Consider the following 21,523-nt stretch of genomic DNA (forward strand, 5'->3'; position numbering starts at 1 on the left):
AGCAGACAAATGACACTGCGAGCAGCTTTTTTTTTAAACTGGAGATTGTGCAGGCCTCTCTGAGTCCTAACTTTGTATTTCGACATTGAGTTGCATTTCTGGTGGTCATAACCGGGAAATTCCGAGTTCCAAGGACGACTGTAACGCACCATTATATTGTCTCTCCCGCCATTGTTTTCCTCTCACCTTATGTTGTTGTTCGTCCTCCAACTTGTAGTATTGTTCTTGTAGAGTTTTCTGTAGACTTCAAATTCCTTTGACTACTTTTACCTCGTTGTTTAACACATTTTCAATTCTTCCATTCCAAAAGAGAAGTAACAGACTGGAACTCCTTTTTTAAAGCTTCTTTTTATTGTAATAATTTAATACAAAACAGACACCCAAGAAGAAAATAACAGAGCTCTGACTGCGTTTTACAAAAGTTATTTTTGTTTTATTTTTAGAACCACAATAACGAGTTGCCCTAAACAAGAATAGCGAAGACTCCTTAGCAGGGTCCTTCAAACACCAACATACACACACGTTTGGCAGCACAGAAGCTACCTTTGATAGCAGAAGACAAAAGTATTAAATAATAACAATGATGCTTCCCTCAGATCTGCTTGTAAACACACAGGTTTTAAATGAATGTATATAACCCTCAAGATAATCTTTGTTTTAGCCTGTGATGACATAGTGTGTATTCACCATTCAAATATCAACAATATTTCTGTACAAAACACTCTCTTCTTGCTTTTGTCGGCCTTGCAGGTGGAAAAAGGAGATTAAGAAAATCATGTTTAAGTTAAATAACTTACAAGTGACATGGTCAGAGGTTCAGAGTTGAGCTGCTGCCAGAGCCGGCCTGGCAACAGATTCACAGCTGATCGTATTTATTATTGTCGCTGTGACATGGTTGTACATTTGTAACAAGTGTGGATGAGTTATGAATGTCATTCTTACATCAGATTCAACTTTCTGTCAAAATTTCCTGTTCTCACTTCTCTGTGCTGCTTCCTTCTGTACCGATGGAGCTTACCTGAATTTGAAGTCAGACATACCCATGATTAAACTGAGTTGAATGTCCTGAGTTATAAAAACATTGATTATAGGGCTTTTCTTTTCTAAAGAATGGATTCAAAGAAACTGTATTGCTTTAACTGTTTGTCGTTGTGTGCCCAAACCCGTGGAGGACAGGAGATGTGTTGTGTTGTCTGATTGAAGTTCTGTCCTCAGACCTGGGTGGACTTAACTCGCAGGAGAAGTTGAGGTCCTTCAGGGTGGGAAGGACAATTCATGGCGCCCTCATCATTCAGGTCTAGACTGAGCTGGTGAGGCAACGTTTTGAGGGGAGAAGCACATCGGGAGGGGTCTGGGTCAGCTGATGGTCATGTGATCTCAGAATACGGTAGCCCTGGAGCCTAACAGAAGACAGAAGAGTCCGTTTAAATATTGGTCAAACAAACATATAGCAGAAGTATGCATCAAAAAAATGTATGTAATTATCTGATTCTATATTGTAGGGCTGCCAAGTGCCACACTTTAAGTATGACAGTCGTGTAATTTGACCCCACACCACACTTGACATTTCTGACACTTATATTTACTATATTAATTTGTTTCATGATAATAGCCACAAATATGACACTAAAATCTCACTCATGTCATTTTCTGAAACTTGGCAGCCCTGTTCTTGCATCTGAGCTCTCCACTTTAACCTCCCCCCCACCTTACCTGCAGGCAACTTAACTTTTCGAGTGGACTCTCGATACGAGGTAAACTGAGCAGAGGAATCCCGACTGGCGTCACTGAAATCTTTATTGGTGGGAGAGGGGACAGTGGCCTCTTTGTGGGCTGGAAATTGTTGATGACACACGACACCTGAAAATATGAGATCAGGGCTAACAAACTCAATCATGAAAAGAGGATGTATGTCATGTCTATCATAAAAATAATCAAAAACTTCTCTGTGAGCCTTTAAATGACTCATAAAAGTTAATAATGTGGCTAATTGTTTTATTTAAATGCAGAGCATGCTTCTTATGTGTCCCTTGTGTCCATAAGTTTATGCACGTCATTGCTAAATAACAATAGATGTAAAATAGTGAAAATATAGCTATTAATTACTTCACATCTTTTATCCTGTCACTTTAAGTTAATAGCACAATGGACTTTTTTTGAGGATGGTTTCAGTGCTGTTTGAATGTGTAGCAGCCGCCACAATCATCAGCAGTTTATATAATTTCTGAGTAATAGTGAGTTTAATCCGCTCCCTATATATGTTCAGCTGTCAATGCCTCCTGCAATCTGCATGTGCTTAGGTCAAACTTATGTCTCCTCACTGCTCTGACAAACGTCTGCACGGAAAACATTAACACTTTATTTTTTTCCTCGGAGCTTGTCTTTTTCTCATGTTGAGATAGATAGATTGCCACCAGGTCATAATTTTAAAGAGAACTGGGGCCTCACATACTAAGATTGTGCATGTAGTTTTCCACGGCAAAGTTCATATGTATCAAGAATGAAAAAAGCGTGAAAAAGCGCTGACTTCCCAACAGGTTTGGAGGTTGAGTATTTATCGCTCAGATCGATGTCAACACTCACATTTGATATTGACATATCAGAGACACATTAAAGATCAATATTGATAAAAAATGACCAAACACACACATGTTTGGAGTTATATATGTGGATATTAAAGTATTTGAAAACTTGTAAATATATTTTTCTCATTTACCAAACTAGTGATCTTCATTTATTATGACAACATGATCGTTTTGTACAGAATTTCTATCAGCTATTTCACGCAATTCAGATATTATAGGCTTATTTTTATATTATAACAAATACAGGGATCCTCGTCTGAGGGCTTCAAGTCTTCTCTGCGAGAGTCACAGACGTTCCTGTGAAACGGCATCACCTGCTATCAGTGTAATATCAGTCATATCAGAATGAAGCATAACAGGTTGAAATAAAAAGCGCTCCTAAAGCCAGTTTCCCTCATGTGATCATGAGATCGGAGCCATCTCATGGAAAATCACACTTTTGTAAATAAAAATTCATATGATGACTTTTTGTAAACAAAACACTTTTATTCTTTAAATGTAATATGAATTTGTGTCTGTGTTGCGCAGTTGAGCCACATATTCTAATGAAGCTCAGAGACGATCAGACAATCTTTACCTCGTCATCAATACTTTATATTACTGATTGGCAGTTTCTCGTCAAATGTTTGGGTATTGATCCTAAGCTTCTTCTTCTCTCACCAGGAAAGCGGCGATGGCTCCACCCGTGATGAACCCGGCCATGATGTCGCTCCAGTGGTTCCTGTGTTCGGTCACCCTCACCACACCCACAAGCGAAGCCAAAGACAGCAGCACCAGACACAGGCTGGGCTTCATGAGACGCGTTCCCTTGGTCCGGAAAATGAGGGTGACATACATCTGTCACAGAGCATGAAATCAAGTCAGTCCAGTTAAAAAACAAGGCCCACATGCTGCCCTTTGACTGTCATAGTACCAGTGTTAGACTGAACTTGTTTTTCTTATTTAGATGAGTTCTTAATTTTACAATTTAGTTCTTTGTTCTAGGACATTATCTTTTCTGTTTCTCCTTTGATTTATTTTTTGTGTGAGTTCTTTCATCTTAAAATAATTGGATAAAACATTATAAAGTGATTTTATTATTACTGCACATATAATGAAATTGGTTTGTGCCGTCTTGTCTCACTTCTTGGTTTCACTGTGAAGTCCGGATCCCTGTGTGTTTGTCTTGTCAACTTCCTCTTGTGCTCCTGACGTGATTGTCCTGATTTGTGTCCTCTTGATTGTTGTGTTTTTTTAAAGCCTCCTTGACCCTGGTCTGGAAAGGCGCTTTACAAATAACCTTTACTTACTCGCTTTGTCTGTCAGTCTCTGCTGTGACGTCAAATTTTACTGGAAGGTGTATTGCTCGATTAAAGTAGTTATTTTATTAATACCGTTTCCTGCCTCTACATTTGGGTGTCCTGCCTGAGTATTGACTATAACTATAAAATAACTATACTTTATTGTGGCTCCTACAGGGATATGCAATGCCCACTACTCTGGTTGAATTTACTTTAAGTATTCTTTTAACTAATCATCAAAACATCTCAAGGCTGTTAGAACCTGAAACAGCTTGAAAAGGCAGGACCTCAGACCAGAGTGAGGATCTGTGAGCAACACACATTCTTACCACGGTGTAGATGGCTGAGTAAAAGCTGAGCGCAGCATCTTTGGAAGGAAAGGATTTGCGAGCATTAACCACAAGGTAGGGGTTTCCGGTGCAGGCCCGACGCTCAGCTATGTACTGCAATGGAGACTGACATCCTAGTGCCGTGTAGTTTGGTTTGCAAGCGGTTAGGAAATGAGGCGTCTGGTTCCCCGTCACCACTTGACCCGCATTGGCAAAGATGGTGGTTGTGAAGAGGCCGAAGGAGTACACGCCTGTTAAGATAAAGGAAAGGCTTTTAATAATTCTCTCCAAGGATCAGCTTTGTAGCCAATACAAGAATCATCCACGACTGACCAAGAAAACGTACGATCCTTCTGAGGAGGGGGTTGAAAAAAAAGCAGTCAGCAGTCATGATGGTCTTTTCCTGAGCGCTCTCTGTCTTCACAAAGAAGCTGGTCACTTCTCCAATCAGAATCTGGAAGAAGTTGGATAAAAACGATTTTTCACTTAATACCCAGCAGTCAAAATAGGCTTATATTAGAGTCTAAGCTATGAAATATAACTTAAATGTAAAGAAAACATGACTCTGATATTAGTCTATATTCTTCATGTCCAACAGGGGTTGTTGTTAATGTTGGAGAGCTATGTATAAACATGCCAGCGCAAACCACAACTATCCTAGAGCCCTTTTGACTTATTCGACAAACTGACATTTGCGCTGCTGAATTCTGGGTTCTGGCATGCAAAATTACTCAGTCAGTGAATAAAATCTAACTTTTAAGACTATAAACTATTTTCGATGACATAATTGTAATCTAAACAGTTGTTTGGATCATCAAAAAGGGATGTGAAAGAGAAATTCATCTATAAAGATGTTAGCATGACATAATTTTGCAGTTGTGAGAGGAAAATGACAAGATTGAGAATTTACTTTTATGACGCACTTCGCAAAAGGAAGTTACCCTTTTTTATGTCCGATCCATAAGACTGATTTTCTTACCTCCATGTTACTTTATATCATATCTTTGACAATTTCATATGAATAATATGGTTAAAATGATTATATAAATATACATTTCTTGAAAAGTTAGAATAAAAAAAAATAAAAAATTCTCATGATATTTTTTGAGATTGTATTCTACATCTTCTAGGAGATATCTGAGCCAGTCATTTATCATAACTATGGACAATTATTGATTGATAGCATCATAAACCTGCTATTTCTGACAATGCCATATATCTATATGATTGTTTTAATTATCAATCTCTCTAAAATTCCTTTTTAAAGTGCTATATTTTGTGGGATAGTAGTCCACATCTTCTAGAAGAGGTAAAAGGCATTTAATGATTGTAACTCATGGATAGTATTGATTTATCATATCTTATGATTTTAAATGATGTGTTACGTTTTAACTTCAAGTTAAATGGCACAAAATACTAAATAAAAAAAATAAATTCATTGGATAACAAAGGTGCCTTTTAAACAGTACAGAGTATGACCGTGATAACGAAGGCAGACACAGCTTTGCTCTGACGTGCTTAAGCATGGCTCTAAATTTAAGAGCCAAAAGTTTGCTTTCTCCTTCTGAATGTCGTTTGTGGAATTTACCGTAAAGTTTAGCCAGAAATCTCCAGATTAAAGTTTAGCTCATGACTGGAGAAAGACTGACGTCGACTAGCTTGAAAGCAGTATGATGTCAGCGCTGTTGTGTTGTGTTTGCATGGTATAATATAAGCGTGATAAACGTAGTTGTTTTTTCTGATGATTACTTCCTCTCATGTTTTACAAGTAAAATACATGCAATCATGTCCTCAAACTATTCTAACATGAACATGCTTTAGGTGGAATTAGTGTTTGTCACGTGTATAATTGGGGTGTGAGCAAATATGGATGCACAGATATATTGTGATTGTTTTTTTTCTTCATTATATTGTATTGATATTTGCAACCACTTTATCATTTCTTTAATCATTTTGTTTGTTCTATTTATATATTATCTCAAAACATATTTTATTTTACCACAGTTACTATAGTATGACAAATCAAAAGCAGGAGAAGATCTCGGATAAGGTTGAAAAATGGATTGGAGGGTCAGAAGAAAAGGATAAAGATGCACCTGGAAATAAGTGGACAATCAATACTCAAACTAAAACATTTGAGGATTTAGATGGTGTAACAATCTGTGTATGACATTTAAATATTACAGATTATTTCAAATCTGTTGTAAATGAGTTTGGAATTATTACTGCTTTGGCTCGCATACAATGTCTACTCCTGCATCTTTGATTGACAGTTATTGCACAACATATCTATTTTAACACATGAAGTCTTGAATAACATCTGACAACTGCTGAAACTGCCAGCCGAATGCTATAATAATTGGAAGACACATCAACAAAGTGATGCTATAATGCCGCACAAATGCTGCCCTCTCTACGCGCAGTGGTAACCATGACGACTCCACTGGGCCTGTATCCCCCCACACTCACCAGGGCTGCCCTGAATGTGCCTGCTTCTGTTTCTTCTATGAGAAAGTAGGTTAATGATTAATGAGACATTTTTCCTTCACATGTATAGATTATGCATAATAACTCAACTCTAAATAATATTTCCACCTTGAGAGACAAGATTAGGATTTTTTAAAAACCTTAAAAAATATATCTTTGGCAGTTAGACCCCATAACCAGTACGATGAGTAATAGGGGGTTAGAGATCTGAGAATTTTATATTCGCCCTTATGGGGTCTTGACACTGGTAATGGTTCGTTTGCAGTTTATTGGTAATGCTTTTTTCTTTTCTTTTTTTTTTTTCTTAAGTTATTTAAACAACAACTAATCTAAGGAAAACAGGTCCCAACAAATCACAAGAGCAACAGTGACAAGGAAAAACTGCCTCTAAGGCAGAAACCTCAAACAGAACCAGACTCTTTGTGAACGGCCTTCTACTGCAACCTGCTGGGACAGAAGGAGAGCAAGTAGAGGGAGACAGTTTTGAGAACAGTTGGAGTAGAGTAGCAGCTTAAACAGTTAGAAGAGAGAACTTAAATCTGGTGAGCCTGTCGAGTGGCATGAAGATGACTGCAATGATGTGGATTTGAGCTTGAACCATGAAGACTGGAGGTGCAAGGGGTGGGGATCATGTGATTGGATGAGGGAGGTTTAGCACCTGTTGGCAGTTAGAGTGATGAAGAGAATGAATGGATAGATAGATTCCTGAGTAACAAATGAGTAAAAGAGTCATGAGAAGGAAACACAGAAGTCTTCCTGATTGAACTTTCACTTGGCTTCATTAGCAAAACCGGTGGATTCTTCCGAAGTGGGTGTTTGCGCCATGTTCTTTTTTTTCCTCTATAATGAATGAAATGACAATGATTTGGTTTTGACTCTACTTTTAACAATACAAGTATGAATAATGCTGTGAATTATTTCATGGGAGAATTGCCAGAAGTATGATATTAGATATTTATTAGATATTTAAATTAGCCATCTAATTGAGAATTTAAGTTTTTTTCTTTGTTCTTTTTCTTGCAAATTTAAAATCGTACAACATTGAAATTCAAAATGTTCTTTAGCAAAAAAGACTTAATTTAGACAACTCAGTTTCCACCTCCTTGTAGTGTCTCTAATGTAACGTTTTTGTAGCCGTTAGTCATAGACTAGCAGACTCAGTCACAAAAAACTTAGATTTTTTTCAGAAACATTTTTTGGTCAGTTTTTTGCAATGTTGTACTAGAGACATGTCTTTGTCAAATATAAAACCCAGGTTTCTGAGGGACAGTTTGACAGACTGGCCTAAGTCACCCAAGTACTGACTCAACCCTGTTTTTTGTCATCAGGCGCAATAATCAGAGTTTCAGTCCACATTTAGCTGCAAAGGGTTTTCACTCAGCTATTGTTTGATCTCTAGAAAACAATTGACTAAGCTGTTCAGCGTCTGGACCTCAGTTGGATCAAATGAGCAGTAGAGCTGGATGTCATCAGCAAAAATGTGATAAGAAACATCAGGGAATCTCTGAATAATTTTACCCAGGGGAAAAAACAGTAAAAATAATAAAGGTAAACCTCGATGGACTCCACACAACAGATCCACTGATTCAGACCTTATTTGATTGGCTTAAACATTGAAACTGAGCCAAGAAAAGTATGAGGAAAACCATTGTAACACAGACCCAGACAGTCCCACTTCATTTTCCAGTCTTCTCAGCAGGATCTGGTGATCAACTGTGTCAAAGGCTGAGGACAGATCCAAGAGGGTAAACCAGGGGGTAGTAGAAGAAAAAGAGAGTGAGTTTTTAGTGGTGCGAGAGAGAAGAGGGTGTTCCTGAGGTGGGAGCTTTAGATGGAGACGAGTTCATCGGGGTTAGAAGGAGAGTCAGGGATGGGGACATCCTTGATTTTCTGGAACTCCTGTGTTGTTCTCAGTATTATCTTGATCTTTAAAGTATATACTTTTTTGAGTATTGTTTTGATTGTTAAAGCGCTTTGTGACCCTGGTCTGGAAAAGCGCTATATAAATAAATATTACTTACTTACTTACTTACTTACTTACATAGTCGATGGTGGAGTGTAGGGTGTCTGTCAAGTTGTTTTCTGGTCTCCTCGGTACGAACAAACTGAAGTGCCTTTTGGGGTCTTCACTTTGTGCTCCACTTCTTGCTCCATTTGCTGGCTGAGTGGCCATGCCTGTTTTAGGTGAGGGCTGACCTTTGAACCGGAGCTGTGATGTCACTTTCTGATTTTTTTTCTTTTTCTTTTCGTTCAACTCGCCTTTCCTGGACTCAACCCCTCCCACTTGACCTGACTTCTCGAACCCAAGGCGGTCACCTGACTCAAGCTGATGGAACTCGGCTCGTCTCTGAGTAACGTTGTTCCTCCACAGGCAGAAGGACCACCAAACGTCTGACGTCTCTGTGAAGGGTTGTCTTGGGGCTGGATGGTTTTGTTCCGGATATTTTATCAACACTGCTTTGTGGCTGAGGCTCGATGGCTCGGACATGTTTGCAAAATCACATCCCGGACCATGCCTCTGTCATCTGTTTTGAAATCAATCATTTTAGCAATACTGTACTGTCCCTTTAAGTCGTTTTGATCCGCTAGCCACACAATGTCTCCTACAGCCACTTTCCTTTTTGTTGCGTGCCATTTACTTCTTATAAATAAATACGGCCCAGCAAGTAGGCTCCACTTAAGCCAAAATCGTTTTACTTCGGTCTCAATACGCTGCAATCTTTTTTAAGGATATCCATCAAACTCAAACGTTGCAGGGTCTCCAGTTTGATCAGTAAGACCTAGTAGGAGAGAATTGTGGCTGAAATAGTCAATGCAGCCCAGCATCTATTTGTCTTTCGTTGACCAAGTTGGAATTCCCCCCACCTGTGAAAAATCCATATCCTCCGATGTTATGCTGGGCTCTTTTTACTACACAAACTGCTGATTCTGCTGCACCATTTCGATGGGGAGCGTCAGCTGGTTGAATTTTACAACACCATTCAGTTCCATCCATTGTTGATTCATGTTGAAGTTTTACTTTTTTAATGTTACCAATAAACTGATGAAGTTCTTTGTGTGCTGGTTTAGCTCCAATGAAGTTGAAAAGCATTCTGGGGTGCACTCTTAATGCAGTGAACCGATGATATGCCAAAAGGAACCCTTCAGATGACTGATCACTGACGACTTCTGCGTGTACAGCTCTTGATGCCATGCAACAGAAAACTATCCCCCACACTTTGAGTTTTACTCTCTTTTTGACCTTGTCCTTTACCTGATATGGGCCAAACAAATCAAGCGTGGTAAATTTAAAGGGTCTGGCAGGATTTGTGCACTCTACTGGAAGATCACTCATTATTTGTTGGCATCTCTTGGCCTTTATCTTCCTACAGGTGACACAACTGTCTACCACTTTCTGGGCCAGTCGTTGACCCATGCCTTCTTCTTCATTCGTGTTCCAGCTACTTCCTCATGATTGGCTCTGTGAGCTTCTTGCACTATTTGTGTCGAAGTCCAAGAGTTATATGGCAGAATTGGTACTGCAGTTTGCTCTTCACTGTAGAACTAGATTCTCCATCCACAAACTAGCAGTCCATTAGTTTTTTTGTACACAACAAGTCTTTCTAGAGTTGTAACAGTGAAGACAGCATCAATTTTGGCAGCCAGAAAAACATCTCACACAATGTTTTCCTGCATATTCTCAAGTGATGCTCCTATTGTTAATATGTCTGCAATATTTAGCCATTTCCAGAGCCACTCTTCTGGATCTCACCCACTCTGTTAGCAAAAAATGTTTGCACCAAAACTTTGGTCATTTCCATCACTAAAAGTTATCACCAAGGGTTTCCTGATCCAGCTAGTTGGGGTGAGACTAGTGGATGGCTTCTGCGGGACCCACGGTGGATGTGCAATGAAAAGCGCAATGTCAGGGAGGAGCTCCGTATTAGGTGGAAGGACGGGTGACATCCAGCGAATCCAGTTGCGTTCAGCAGCGATGTACTGCCGGTGTCCTATCATAGGATCATGACAGACCGGAATGTCCAGGTGGGTGATCATTGAGTGGTGCCATCGTCGAGGTGGCTGAGCAAAGCCGGTGACATGACTGCCGGTTAGCATCGACCCAGGAAGGGTGGATTAAAAGTGCCTGAATGACGATCACTCGGACAAGGTTGGTGTAGTGTTAGGTGGTTTCCATACAAGACAGTCATAAGCCGTTTATAAACGCTTAAAATCAATTAAAAGTGACCGGCGAGATCAGACCAGAGGAGACTGGATGCTCAAGGAAATTATCATTAACTTTTAACAGAGTCCCTCTCATCAGCTGGTCTCCAGTGAATGGAAGGTCATCGATGTGGTTCAGTTGTACAAATACATGGGAGTCCAACTGGATCAGAGCCTAGACTGGTCATCTCAGGCAAATGCAGTGTACAGGAAGAGCAGACTCTTCATCCTGAGGAGGCTGAGGTCTTTTGATGTGAGCAGTCAAATCTTGCACCTTTTCTATTATTACATTGTAGCTAGTGCCGTGTTCTTTGGGGTTGTGTGTTGGGGAAGAAGTATTGCCTTGAGAGACAGTAACCGGCTGGACAGGGTGATCAGGAAATGTGTGTCTGTGATGGGGAAAAGTGTTCACTCTGTGGGAGTAGTGCTGGAGAAAAGGATGAAGGCTTTTATGTAGGGCATCCAGATTGAAGAAGAGAGCCGTTTTAGACTGTCCATGCATATGAAAGAGGGAAAGGTGCTCGTAGTTTACTTTTAAAGAGCAACAAATCTGTTTATTTTAGTGTCTAAAATAGATCTTGAACATCTGTTGTTCTCAGCTTGTGTACACTCCTGCTGGAGTTACATACAGTATATAACTCATGTTTACTGACACGACTAAATGCTCCTTGCTCAGTTAAAGTTAAGTTCCTGTGCTTAGTTTGATATAATTAATTAGTGATTGAGCAAAGGAAACGTTTATTTAACCTGTTCTTTTTTATATTATTTGTATTTGAAGACCTGTTCGTATGCAAATTGTGTGACGTAAATATGAGGTAAATCTTATGTTCTTTTTTATTCATCTATCACAGAAACTTCTCATTACTCTTAACAACGTCAACATATTGTGAAGTTTCCAACTTCAACTGATAGCTCACATTGTCTGACTGGAAAACATAGATTGAACGTCAATCTATAAAAACCAGCAACCTAAGAATAAATTCCCCAGAGAAGCAGATGTGCTGCTAATATTTCTTTTATTTTTATTTTTATGTATCCCCTGGAGGCTAGGGGGGTCTTCTGGGTCACCTTTATGAATGTGGTCCGACCTGGCTCAAAATGGTCTGACTGCTGCTGAGGACAGCGGGACGGCTGGGATATGACAAACAACTTTTCCATCTACAGCATGAGTATGTTGACCACACAGGTTTTTACAGTTCGGTTCTGAAGGCCATCAATGCTGCTTGGACTCCAGAGGAGAGACCCGGCATTTGCCTGCTTGACGAACCTTTCTTTTATAATGCGCTCTTGCCGAATCTGTCGATGCAGTTCTGCCAGTCACTGTGCCAGCCTAAGGCAAGCTGGCTGAACCAAACTGGGCAATCTTGGAATCTTGCCCGTTCTGTGGGATAACAAGGTGACTGTGCATGTATGACTGTCCTTTTCCCTCTAATATTTGTTCCCCCCTCATTTAGCTAGGAGTTTTCTCTTTCTGATTTGAACATTTATTGTTTTGTGTTTCTGTTTAGTGAATTTTCCCTTTTTCACAGAAATTTCTACTCCCACTCAAGTCATTGTTGACTACAGGAAGAACCCGAGTGCTTCTATATGTCCATTGGAATTAAAATGTACAATTAATATCTTCAACAAAATGTGTAGATATTCAGATAAAGTGATATCAGAAAATTAGACAGACAGTTGTGGCTTTGATGAGGTGAGCATGTTGTTTATTAATGCTCACATTTATCACAGCACCACATTTCTTTTGATTTGCAACACGTAAATGAAGGGAAAATGTATAGGTTAAATCATTTTTGTTCAAACAAGAGAAGACTATAATAGGACATTTATAGTGCCGTTGCCATGGTGATAAAAAGAACAATCGGAAACAGAACAGCATGAGAAGACTCCTACACACTCTCCTCTCAGAACCACGTGCAAACGATCGGCACTTACATTTCTCTAAACTGGAATTCCTTCTCTGACACGACAACATTCAGTCCATTAAAGCAGCAGGAACTCACCGTCACAGTTGGGATGGCGGTGACGAGGGAGTAGACCAGGACTGGTGGTGCTTTGCTGTAATCCTCTGGCCCCAGGTATGGCTTAGAGTAGGCTTTATCGAAGCAAAAAAAGCCCTGGATGTGCACAGGGAAGGTGTCCGTGTATTCAAAGTAGTACGCCAACAAAACAGTTCCTGCCATGATGACCAGCTGGAAATAGAACATGTTGGTTCCAGTTTTAAAATCCGTCAGTCAAACAATTGTCACATAGCAAAAAGCAAGAAAAATGTGAAATTGTATGTGAAAGACAGAAGGAAAAGAGATGAGGGATGGAGATGGTGAGAGAAAAACAAGAAGACAGACTGTGCGAGGAATGAAAGAGAAGCAACGTGTGCTTGAGCAAGCAAGATCTCTTTAGTTGTGTGAGTGTGAAGAGTGGGAGGGAGGAGAAACACAGGGGAAAAAATAAAACATCTGTCACGAGGGTCTATAAAATAACTGAAGTCAGATAATTTAGGGAGAAAAAGGAGATATAAAGCAAGGAAAATATAGTTGTGAGTAAAGGTACAGTGTAGACAAATAATATATATAAGTAAAATTGTTGTGACTTAAAACCAATTCTTATATGCTTAATGCATGTTTTGTGCCTCACCCATGCAATTTCGTGTTTTTCAATAAAACTAGCATTTTTATTTTTCAAAATAGTTGAAAAAAGAATACAAAATATAGGCAAGACTAAATAAAAAAAAATGTGTTATTTGTTGCCCTTAAATTTTCGCTTTGTCAAAGAAAAACTCATCTTGAAATCAATTGAATTTAATCTAATACCGGAGTAGTAGTCATGTGTACTGTAAAACTGCAGTTTCAGTATGCGACTAGTATTATTGTTATCAAAGATGAAAATACTGTACTGTAGTACGGTAACGCTCGAAAAGAAAATGTCACGTCCATAATACTTCCCAAAAGTGAATGTGGAAAAAGGGTTTGAATTGAAACGTAACAGAAGAGAAGCCGGATGGCAGAAATGTCTAACTAAAAAGGAAGACTTGTTGATGGGTTGTACAGAAGGGGCTTGTACTGGTAGCCCCTGCTGAGGTTGTGAACTCTGAGCAGCATGAAAATGGACTCACCAGAGTTCTTAAGCGTCTCTGTATATGCTTCTACTTGTCATTTTAGTTGTGGCTCCTACTCTCCACTGCCTTCAACTGTGCATGTTAAGAAGACTTGAATTAGTTATCACTGCACAGACGTTATTATACTATATATTATACTAATAGTATTTATCTGGATATATAAATAGTAAAGAAGAGGACGATTTGTTTTTAATTAAATCAATTAATATTATCCAGAAACATTTGTTTTTACAATTTGAGCTGACAGATCACTCAAATCACGTTAACATTCCACCACAAGGCATTAATCAACATCAACAACTTCAATGTTTATGAAAGACATGTTTCAATGGTCTTCACTGCCCTCAAGCGTCACATTTTGTTATCGCAACTTATGAGAGCTCAAATGCTTCTTGTGTCTGTTACCTTATTCGTCCAAATCGATTAAATTGATTTTAGGCGATTTGAAGTCGAGCGACGCCAGTGGACTAAAGTGGTAGTGTTTAGCCTAACGGGAGACCACATTTCCCATGAGCACTTTATATATATTTATATTTTGTATGTAGCATTTTCACACCATCCCCAATAACTTTTACAGTAAAAATCAAAAATCACACAAAACACCTCAAGTCACGGTATATGAGTCATTCAACTAGTTTTAAGTTGATGTGTCATCACAAGTTTTATGAAAATATTTTAGTACAAAAAATATTAAGGTACCCAAACTACCTAGAGCTGCTTTAAACAGAGGTTTACTGTTGTGACCACATTTTTCAGACACAGCTATGCTCAGGGGATTCTTGCGATATTTACAACATGTTTCATTTCTGTAAGTAAGTAAGTAATTTATATTTATTGAGCGCTTTTCCAGACCAGGGTCACAAAGCGCTTAAACAATCAAAACAATACTCAATAAAATATATACTAAAAAGGTGAAGCTACTTCAGAGTAAAATGTTCCCCGTCCACTACTTTGAAAACAATGATATACAGAAAATTAGCCAGACATCTGGTCAAAATCTTCACTTGAGTGAACAGTCATGTTCTGGTAGTCGAAAGAAAAAAAAAAATTAAATGTCAGTGCGGACACATTTCTTTGTGACAGTAGGCAAGAAGATGTTGCTCCTTCAGACAGCACGTGTTGTTATTTTCAAATGTTTGAGCAAAAAAATATAATGACATTTTACCCTTGATCTGACTACTCTAAAGCGCTCATTCTGACACAGGCGAGGAAGATATTGAAATTCTGAGTGATGTAGAGTGTGTGTTTCAGATTTAAAAAAAACTGTGCCTGCAGGTAGAAGATGTACTGAGACCCTTGATAGACTTGTGGTCTGGAGAAGTTTGGATTCTGAACTGTTTTCTCAGCAAAGGCTGACACAGGCTCTCAGACTCAGATGATAAAAAGACCACAGTCAGAAGCACACATTGAATATTTACAATACAAAGAGTTGTGCAAAGACAAACTGCAACTATGATGACAAACTTCAGGTCTCAGGAAGTCCCTTTTATGATGTACAAATAAGGGCCTAGTGGTGGTATTGATTATTCTTTTTAAATGAGTATCATATCTGGATATAACATTTTAGTATTGATACTTTGCTGAGTTTCAATACTTTTTAAACCCTAGTCTCTACTGCTAAAACTTTCACGGCCAAGTTAGTATTAATTTATTTCCTTAAAGATTCAACGAAAATCTGATTAAATGTTCATTATTGATCTGACTTTACATAGCGAATGTAAGATTAAAAACAGACAGCTTACAAAGTAACATTTGAAATGGTTAGCAAATCATCATGTAACAACATTTATTTAACAAACAATTGAATAGGACATATTCATTCTGTTTGGTTTATGTATATTTGTGTATAAAAAAGACATACAGGTTAATTTTGTCTAACTTCTTGTCAAAATATTTAATTTAAATGAAGCAATAGTTTAGATTTAAAATAGAGTTTCATGCTCCTGCTAGTGTCAGAATACTACAACTTCATGTCATGGATCTTCTGTCACGCCATTGCCTAATTATCGCCTGTATTTGTTTAAAGAACAAGATAGTTTCAATTACTTCCATTATGATTTATTGGTATTCATTTAAAAAATAATAGAAAACAGATTCTGACTTATTTCTCTTTGAGGCCCTAACGTATGAAAGTCCCTCAAGGTTATTACAACTACGACATTTCACACAGTCAAAACAAGTGAAGTCTCTCACCAGATCACCTGAAACTTCAAAGAAAAATGATGGTAGATGTCCTAGTAAAAAAGGGATGGTTCTCTTTCTGCGGGCTACTTTGATGGTTGTTTTCCCTCATAGGAAGAGCTGGGTAATAAGGGGGGAATATGTTACATTGTTGGTTATTCTTGTAGCATGATTCTCTCGAACAACACTGCTGAAGGGGGCTCAGCGCAGATTGAGTTAAGTGGGTTAAAATTGTTATAGGAGAAAATGGCTTATGAATCAGGTACAGCAAATTCTGTTACTGGCTTTCTTTTTGAGGTAAGTAGTAAATATAAGGGATTAAATATGTTTGTAATAAGTAATAAGAGTTATGATTGAAAGATGTATTGTTTCTGTTTTGTAGGCATCTATTATGGAACACATTAACTGCTTTGTTGTCTCTTCCATGTTTCACATATGTTGTAAAGTGCCTTTCTAGACTAGGGTCATGAAGCGCTTTAACAATCAAAAACAATACACAGTTAAAATATATACTTTAAAGGGTCAAGACACATAAGTAAGTAAGTAAGTAAGTAAGTAATTTGTATTTATATAGCGCTTTTCCAGACCAGGGTCACAAAGCGCTTAAACATTCAAAACAATATTCAATAAAATATATACTTAAAAGGTCAAGATAAAACAGAGAATAACACTGGAGTTACATAAAATCAAGGAAAAGCATGCACGAATAAAAATGTCTTAAGATGTTTCTTGAAGGAGTCAGTAGACTCCATCAAACACAGAGTGAGAGGAAGATCGTTCCAAAGCTTGGTAGCAAAAGCCTAGAAGGATTTCTCTCCTCTGGTCCGGAAGTGTCAGACTTCGAATTTAAACTTTTTAAGGTTAAAGTATTGCCTTAAAGAAGAGCATACATTTTAGGGCACCAAGGCAAACAAGAGCATCTGGGTTTCCCTTCTTTTCATGACTATTGACATTGTAGCTTCACACTGAAGGCATCAAAACTATGAATTAACACATGTGGAAATATGTACTTAACAAAAAAGTGTAAAACAACTGAAAATACGCCTTATATTCTAGGTTCTTCAAAGTAGCCACTTTTTGCTCTGATTACTGCTTTGCACACATTGTATTCTCTTGATGAGCTTCAAGAGGTAGTCACCTGAAATGGTTTTCACAGGTGTGCCCTGTCAGGTTTAATAAGTGTGATTTCTTGCCTTATAAATGGGATTGGGACCATCAATTGTGTTGTGCAGAAGTCGGGTGGATACACAGCTGACAGCCCTATTGAATAGACTGTTAAAATTTGAATTATGGCAAGAAAAAAGCAGGTAAGTAAAGAAAAATGAGTGGCCATCATTACTTTAAGAAATTAAGGTCAGTCAGTTCGAAAAATTGGGAAAACTTTTAAAGTGTCCCTAAGTGCAGTCCCCAAAACCATCAAGCGCTACAAAGAAACTGGCTCACATGAGGACCGTCCCAGGAAAGGCTTAACCAGCCTTAGAAATGGCAGGTTAACAGCAGCTCAGATTAGAGACCAGGTCAATGCCACACAGAGTTCTAGCAGCAGACACATCTCTAGAACAACTGTTAAGAGGAGACTGTGTGAATCAGGCCTTCATGGTAGAATAGCTGCTAGGAAACCACTGCTAAGAACAGGCAACAAGCAGAAGAGACTTGTTTGGGCTAAAGAACACAAGGAATGGACATTAGACCAGTGGGAATCTGTACTTTGGTCTGATGATTTCAAATTTGAGATCTGTCAATGACCCAAAACACACCTCCAGGCAGTGTAAGGGCTATTTGACCAAGAAGGAGAGTGATGGGGTGCTGCGCCAGATGACCTAGCCTCCACAATCACCGGACCTGAACCCAATCGAGATGGTTTGGGGTGAGCTGGACCGCAGAGTGAAGGCAAAACAAACAAGTGCTAAGCATCTCTGGGAACTCCTTCAAGACTGTTGGAAGACCATTTCAGGTGAATACCTCTTGAAGCTCATCAAGAGAATGCCAAGAGTGTGCGAAGCAGTAATCAAAGCAAAAGGTGGCTACTTTGAAGAAACTAGAATACCACACATATTTTCACACTTTTTTGTTAAGTATATAATTCCACATGTGTTAATTCATAGTTTTGATGCCTTCAGTGTGAAGCTACAATTTTCATAGTCATAAAATAAAGAAAACTCTTTGAATGAGAAGGTGTGTCCAAACTTTTGGTCTGTACTATATATGTATTTATATATACTGTATATATATATTTATATTGAAAACAACGAGAAAATTAAAATGACAACTTCAATATATATTTTCAGTCATTTATTTGCCTTACAACAAATAATGCAATAACATTTTTAAATAATGCCCTCGGGTTTGACAATTTCATTTTAGCATATCAGCTATGCATTAACATCTTGTGCTCCTACTGCTAGTAATTATTCATTTATAACAAATATGTATTATAACAAATATCACGTACTTAAATAAAAGGATTTGAATAAATAAGCATCTGGCGTACATGCTTAAGTAATAGAATTGCAAGAACATGGTAATAAATATCTGGAATATATGTAAAAGTATGAGATTTGGTTAATCAGTGAATATAAACTATGTTAATTTTGTGAACAAAAATCATAATAACATTTCATGTCAGTAGAACCACTAAATACTTTAAGCACTGCATTTATACAATGAAATAAACTTTCCTAAAAAAGTTGTGTTTTTTGCTACATTTTTTCTCAACAGCCTGTTATTCCTCGTCTTTCCTTTTTTTTTACCTTTTCCATGTTCGGCATTTTTAAAGTTCGCTGCCTGACAAAAATTCACCGGACACCTTACATCGTTCGAGACGAGTGTGTTGGATAAAATTAAACCTGTGATTTTCAATACAAATTAAGATATGATTATTCCTGTGATTTCTTTACAATTTAGGATGTGATTATACCTATGATACTACTTCTATCAATATTTTGAAGTTAACTAGATAAGCTTCGAGCTTCTCCAGGTGTTTTTCCTTTCAGGACATGCATGTAATATGTGAACTATGATGAAACGATAAAATGTGAACCAAATTGTCATGCCCGAAATAAACTATTCATTCATTCATTCATTCATTCATCACTCGGAACTGCTCAGGCTGTTTCCGTCGTCAGTTAACCTTTGACACAAACTTCAAAAATGGCTGCGCCCATGTTGTTTACCTTTTATCGTTAGATATTGAACAGTTTAAAATGTTAAATAACAGTCAAGTCTTGTTTATTCGACGAAACAATTCCGCTACCAGTATTTATAAACAAATTAAAAGCCAAGGTCGGTCACAGACATTTTTCAGGGCATTACGGGAAGTGTGGAGGACGGTCACGGCAAGTGCCGTGGTTGCCAGAGCTGGAGTGTAAAGCTGGATCAGATCAGTAATGTAAGGAGCAGCCTGACCATGAATAGCTCCGAAAGTAAGAACTAGAATTTTTAAATTGATCCCGAAAAAAACTGGCAGCTAGCGAAGCGTTTTATGGGTGTGTCACACAAGTTTATAGATTTTTTGCCACTGGCCAGGTATTACAACATGGGTAAACTGGTTCATCTTTCACTGGAGAATTTTCTCAGAAATAACAAGCCGGGACAACAAGGCATGCCCAAATGTCAGTAGCTTTCTGGAACTCTCTTTTTCAACACACAGTAGTTGTGAACAAGGATGGGAGCTTGTGTTCTCAGCTCCTTCTGCACTTCAAAGTGAAGAATCTATTTGTTGGGGCAAAAATAGTCATCATCTACTCTGGTCCATCTATTCTTGTCCAGTCTCTAACATACCCACAAACTTTTATATGAATCTTTTAAAAAGAATTTCAGTTGTCTGGCTAACAGAATAACCAGCAAGCATATATATGATGCTTTATACGCCTTCCACTGTGTGCAAGTATGTAAGACATGAGAGGAATTGAAAGGATACAGCAGCGTTTGTCAAGGTCCAGTATGAAGGCGGAGGAGATAGATGACAAAGACTAACTTGATATTTTGATTAATCTCTAGATGATTAGAAAACTGGTCATGGGGAGCACAATCGATAACACAGCAGTTGAAAAACAGAAGAAATGTGATATTTATTAGTTCAATTTGTTCACTTTCTCAGATATTTTCCACAAGTAAGAACTTTATCTTGTATTAAGGAAACTCTCAAGTTTTCAGATATATCTAAGACAAGCAGTCATTAGACGTGTGTGCAGTGGCATGAGAATCTCAAATTCCAAATATTCAGGTTAATAAATATATCCAGAAAACTGACCTACAGACTTACAACTGAGCTACATCTGCAAATTTAACTAGTCTGTTCCTTCTAAAGTAGGTTAAGGTGACCCAGTGGCCGAATACAATAGTGTTTGAGGTATCTCTTGTGTTGTCTCAGGGTCAAGGTGAATGACCTCCACCACTGCATATGTATCTCTGGAAGCCAGGGAGGTCGTTCACCATCACTCAGAGGCTGCACAAGTGCTAAGGTAGGTCAAACGGAAGAGAGTGAAAGAAGTGAAAGATATAATATAGACAGATTAGTAGTAAGTTTAGATTATTTATGTATTGTTTTGTTTCTACATTTGGGTATTAAAGGTGGACCAACATTTTGATAGAAGGTATTTTAACAAGGTTACTCGATTGATCACTCACCTCCACAAGAAGAAAACAGGGCACAATGTAGGTGCTGGTCTTTTGATGTCCTCTCTCCCCAGGAGGTAACTTCCTCGACTCACTCCTCTGTGCTGAAATCCGACTGTCTATCATCTATAAGGGGTAAAGATTTTGATATTTACGTAGGGTGCAAAATTTTATCATTGACTCTTTGATGTCACATTTGACAAAGAAATGAATCATGGAAATGGTTTTACTAAATCTTATGATGTGTTTTTTCAGGTAATTTAATTTTCTCCATGGCAAAGCCATGCATTTTTAGGTGAGGGGTTTCTGTAAAACCCCCTTATTAAAGAAAGAAAATATTGTAACATTCCAGTCTCACAAGACAGCGTGTAATTTAATACTCAACTCAACTTTATTTATAAAGCAGTCGTTACAAAGTGCTGTACAGTGACATAAAAGAAAGCACAGTTAAAACACACAAAGGTAAAAACAATATCAAATAAAACAAATAAAAAGCACTTAAAACAGCTCAGAGTCTCATGCTGTGTTAAAAGCCAGGGAATAAAAGTGTGTTTAAAAACTTTATTTGAAGGTTGATCAACAGGCTGCTTTAGGACGCAACCAATGCAAAACAACAAACACGCTTGTCTTGTGTCACACTGGTCCACCACAACAATCTCTATTAACCCTTAACCCCGGAACCAAAACGCCCTTGCTCCAACTCACCCTATCAGGTCCTAATAATGCCAT

At 38.2% G+C, this 21,523-nt stretch overlaps 1 protein-coding gene across 3 annotated transcripts in view; it reads right to left on the reverse strand.

Annotated features, from left to right (window-relative positions):
- Window positions 1-332: 332 nt before the first annotated feature.
- LOC148088739 (phospholipid phosphatase-related protein type 5-like) overlaps window positions 333-21,523 on the reverse strand; it is a 40,659-nt gene continuing 19,468 nt past the window's right edge. The window contains exons 2-8 of one of the 3 annotated variants that reach the window (XM_087799712.1): window positions 20,807-20,920; window positions 12,885-13,073; window positions 4,528-4,648; window positions 4,195-4,445; window positions 3,246-3,422; window positions 1,730-1,860; window positions 333-1,400 (exon numbers count right to left, since the gene is read on the reverse strand). In XM_087799712.1, the coding sequence (XP_087655838.1) occupies window positions 1,298-1,400; window positions 1,730-1,860; window positions 3,246-3,422; window positions 4,195-4,445; window positions 4,528-4,648; window positions 12,885-13,073; window positions 20,807-20,920 (1,086 nt within the window). In that variant the 3' untranslated portion in view covers window positions 333-1,297. Of the gene's footprint in view, window positions 1,401-1,713; window positions 1,861-3,245; window positions 3,423-4,194; window positions 4,446-4,527; window positions 4,649-12,884; window positions 13,074-20,806; window positions 20,921-21,523 lie in introns of all 3 variants that reach the window. The other 2 variants (XM_087799716.1, XM_087799725.1) reach the window with 2 other exon arrangements.

The sequence above is a fragment of the Callionymus lyra genome, chromosome 1 (assembly GCF_982586985.1).
Source record: "Callionymus lyra chromosome 1, fCalLyr1.hap1.1, whole genome shotgun sequence".
NCBI lineage: Eukaryota > Metazoa > Chordata > Actinopteri > Syngnathiformes > Callionymidae > Callionymus > Callionymus lyra.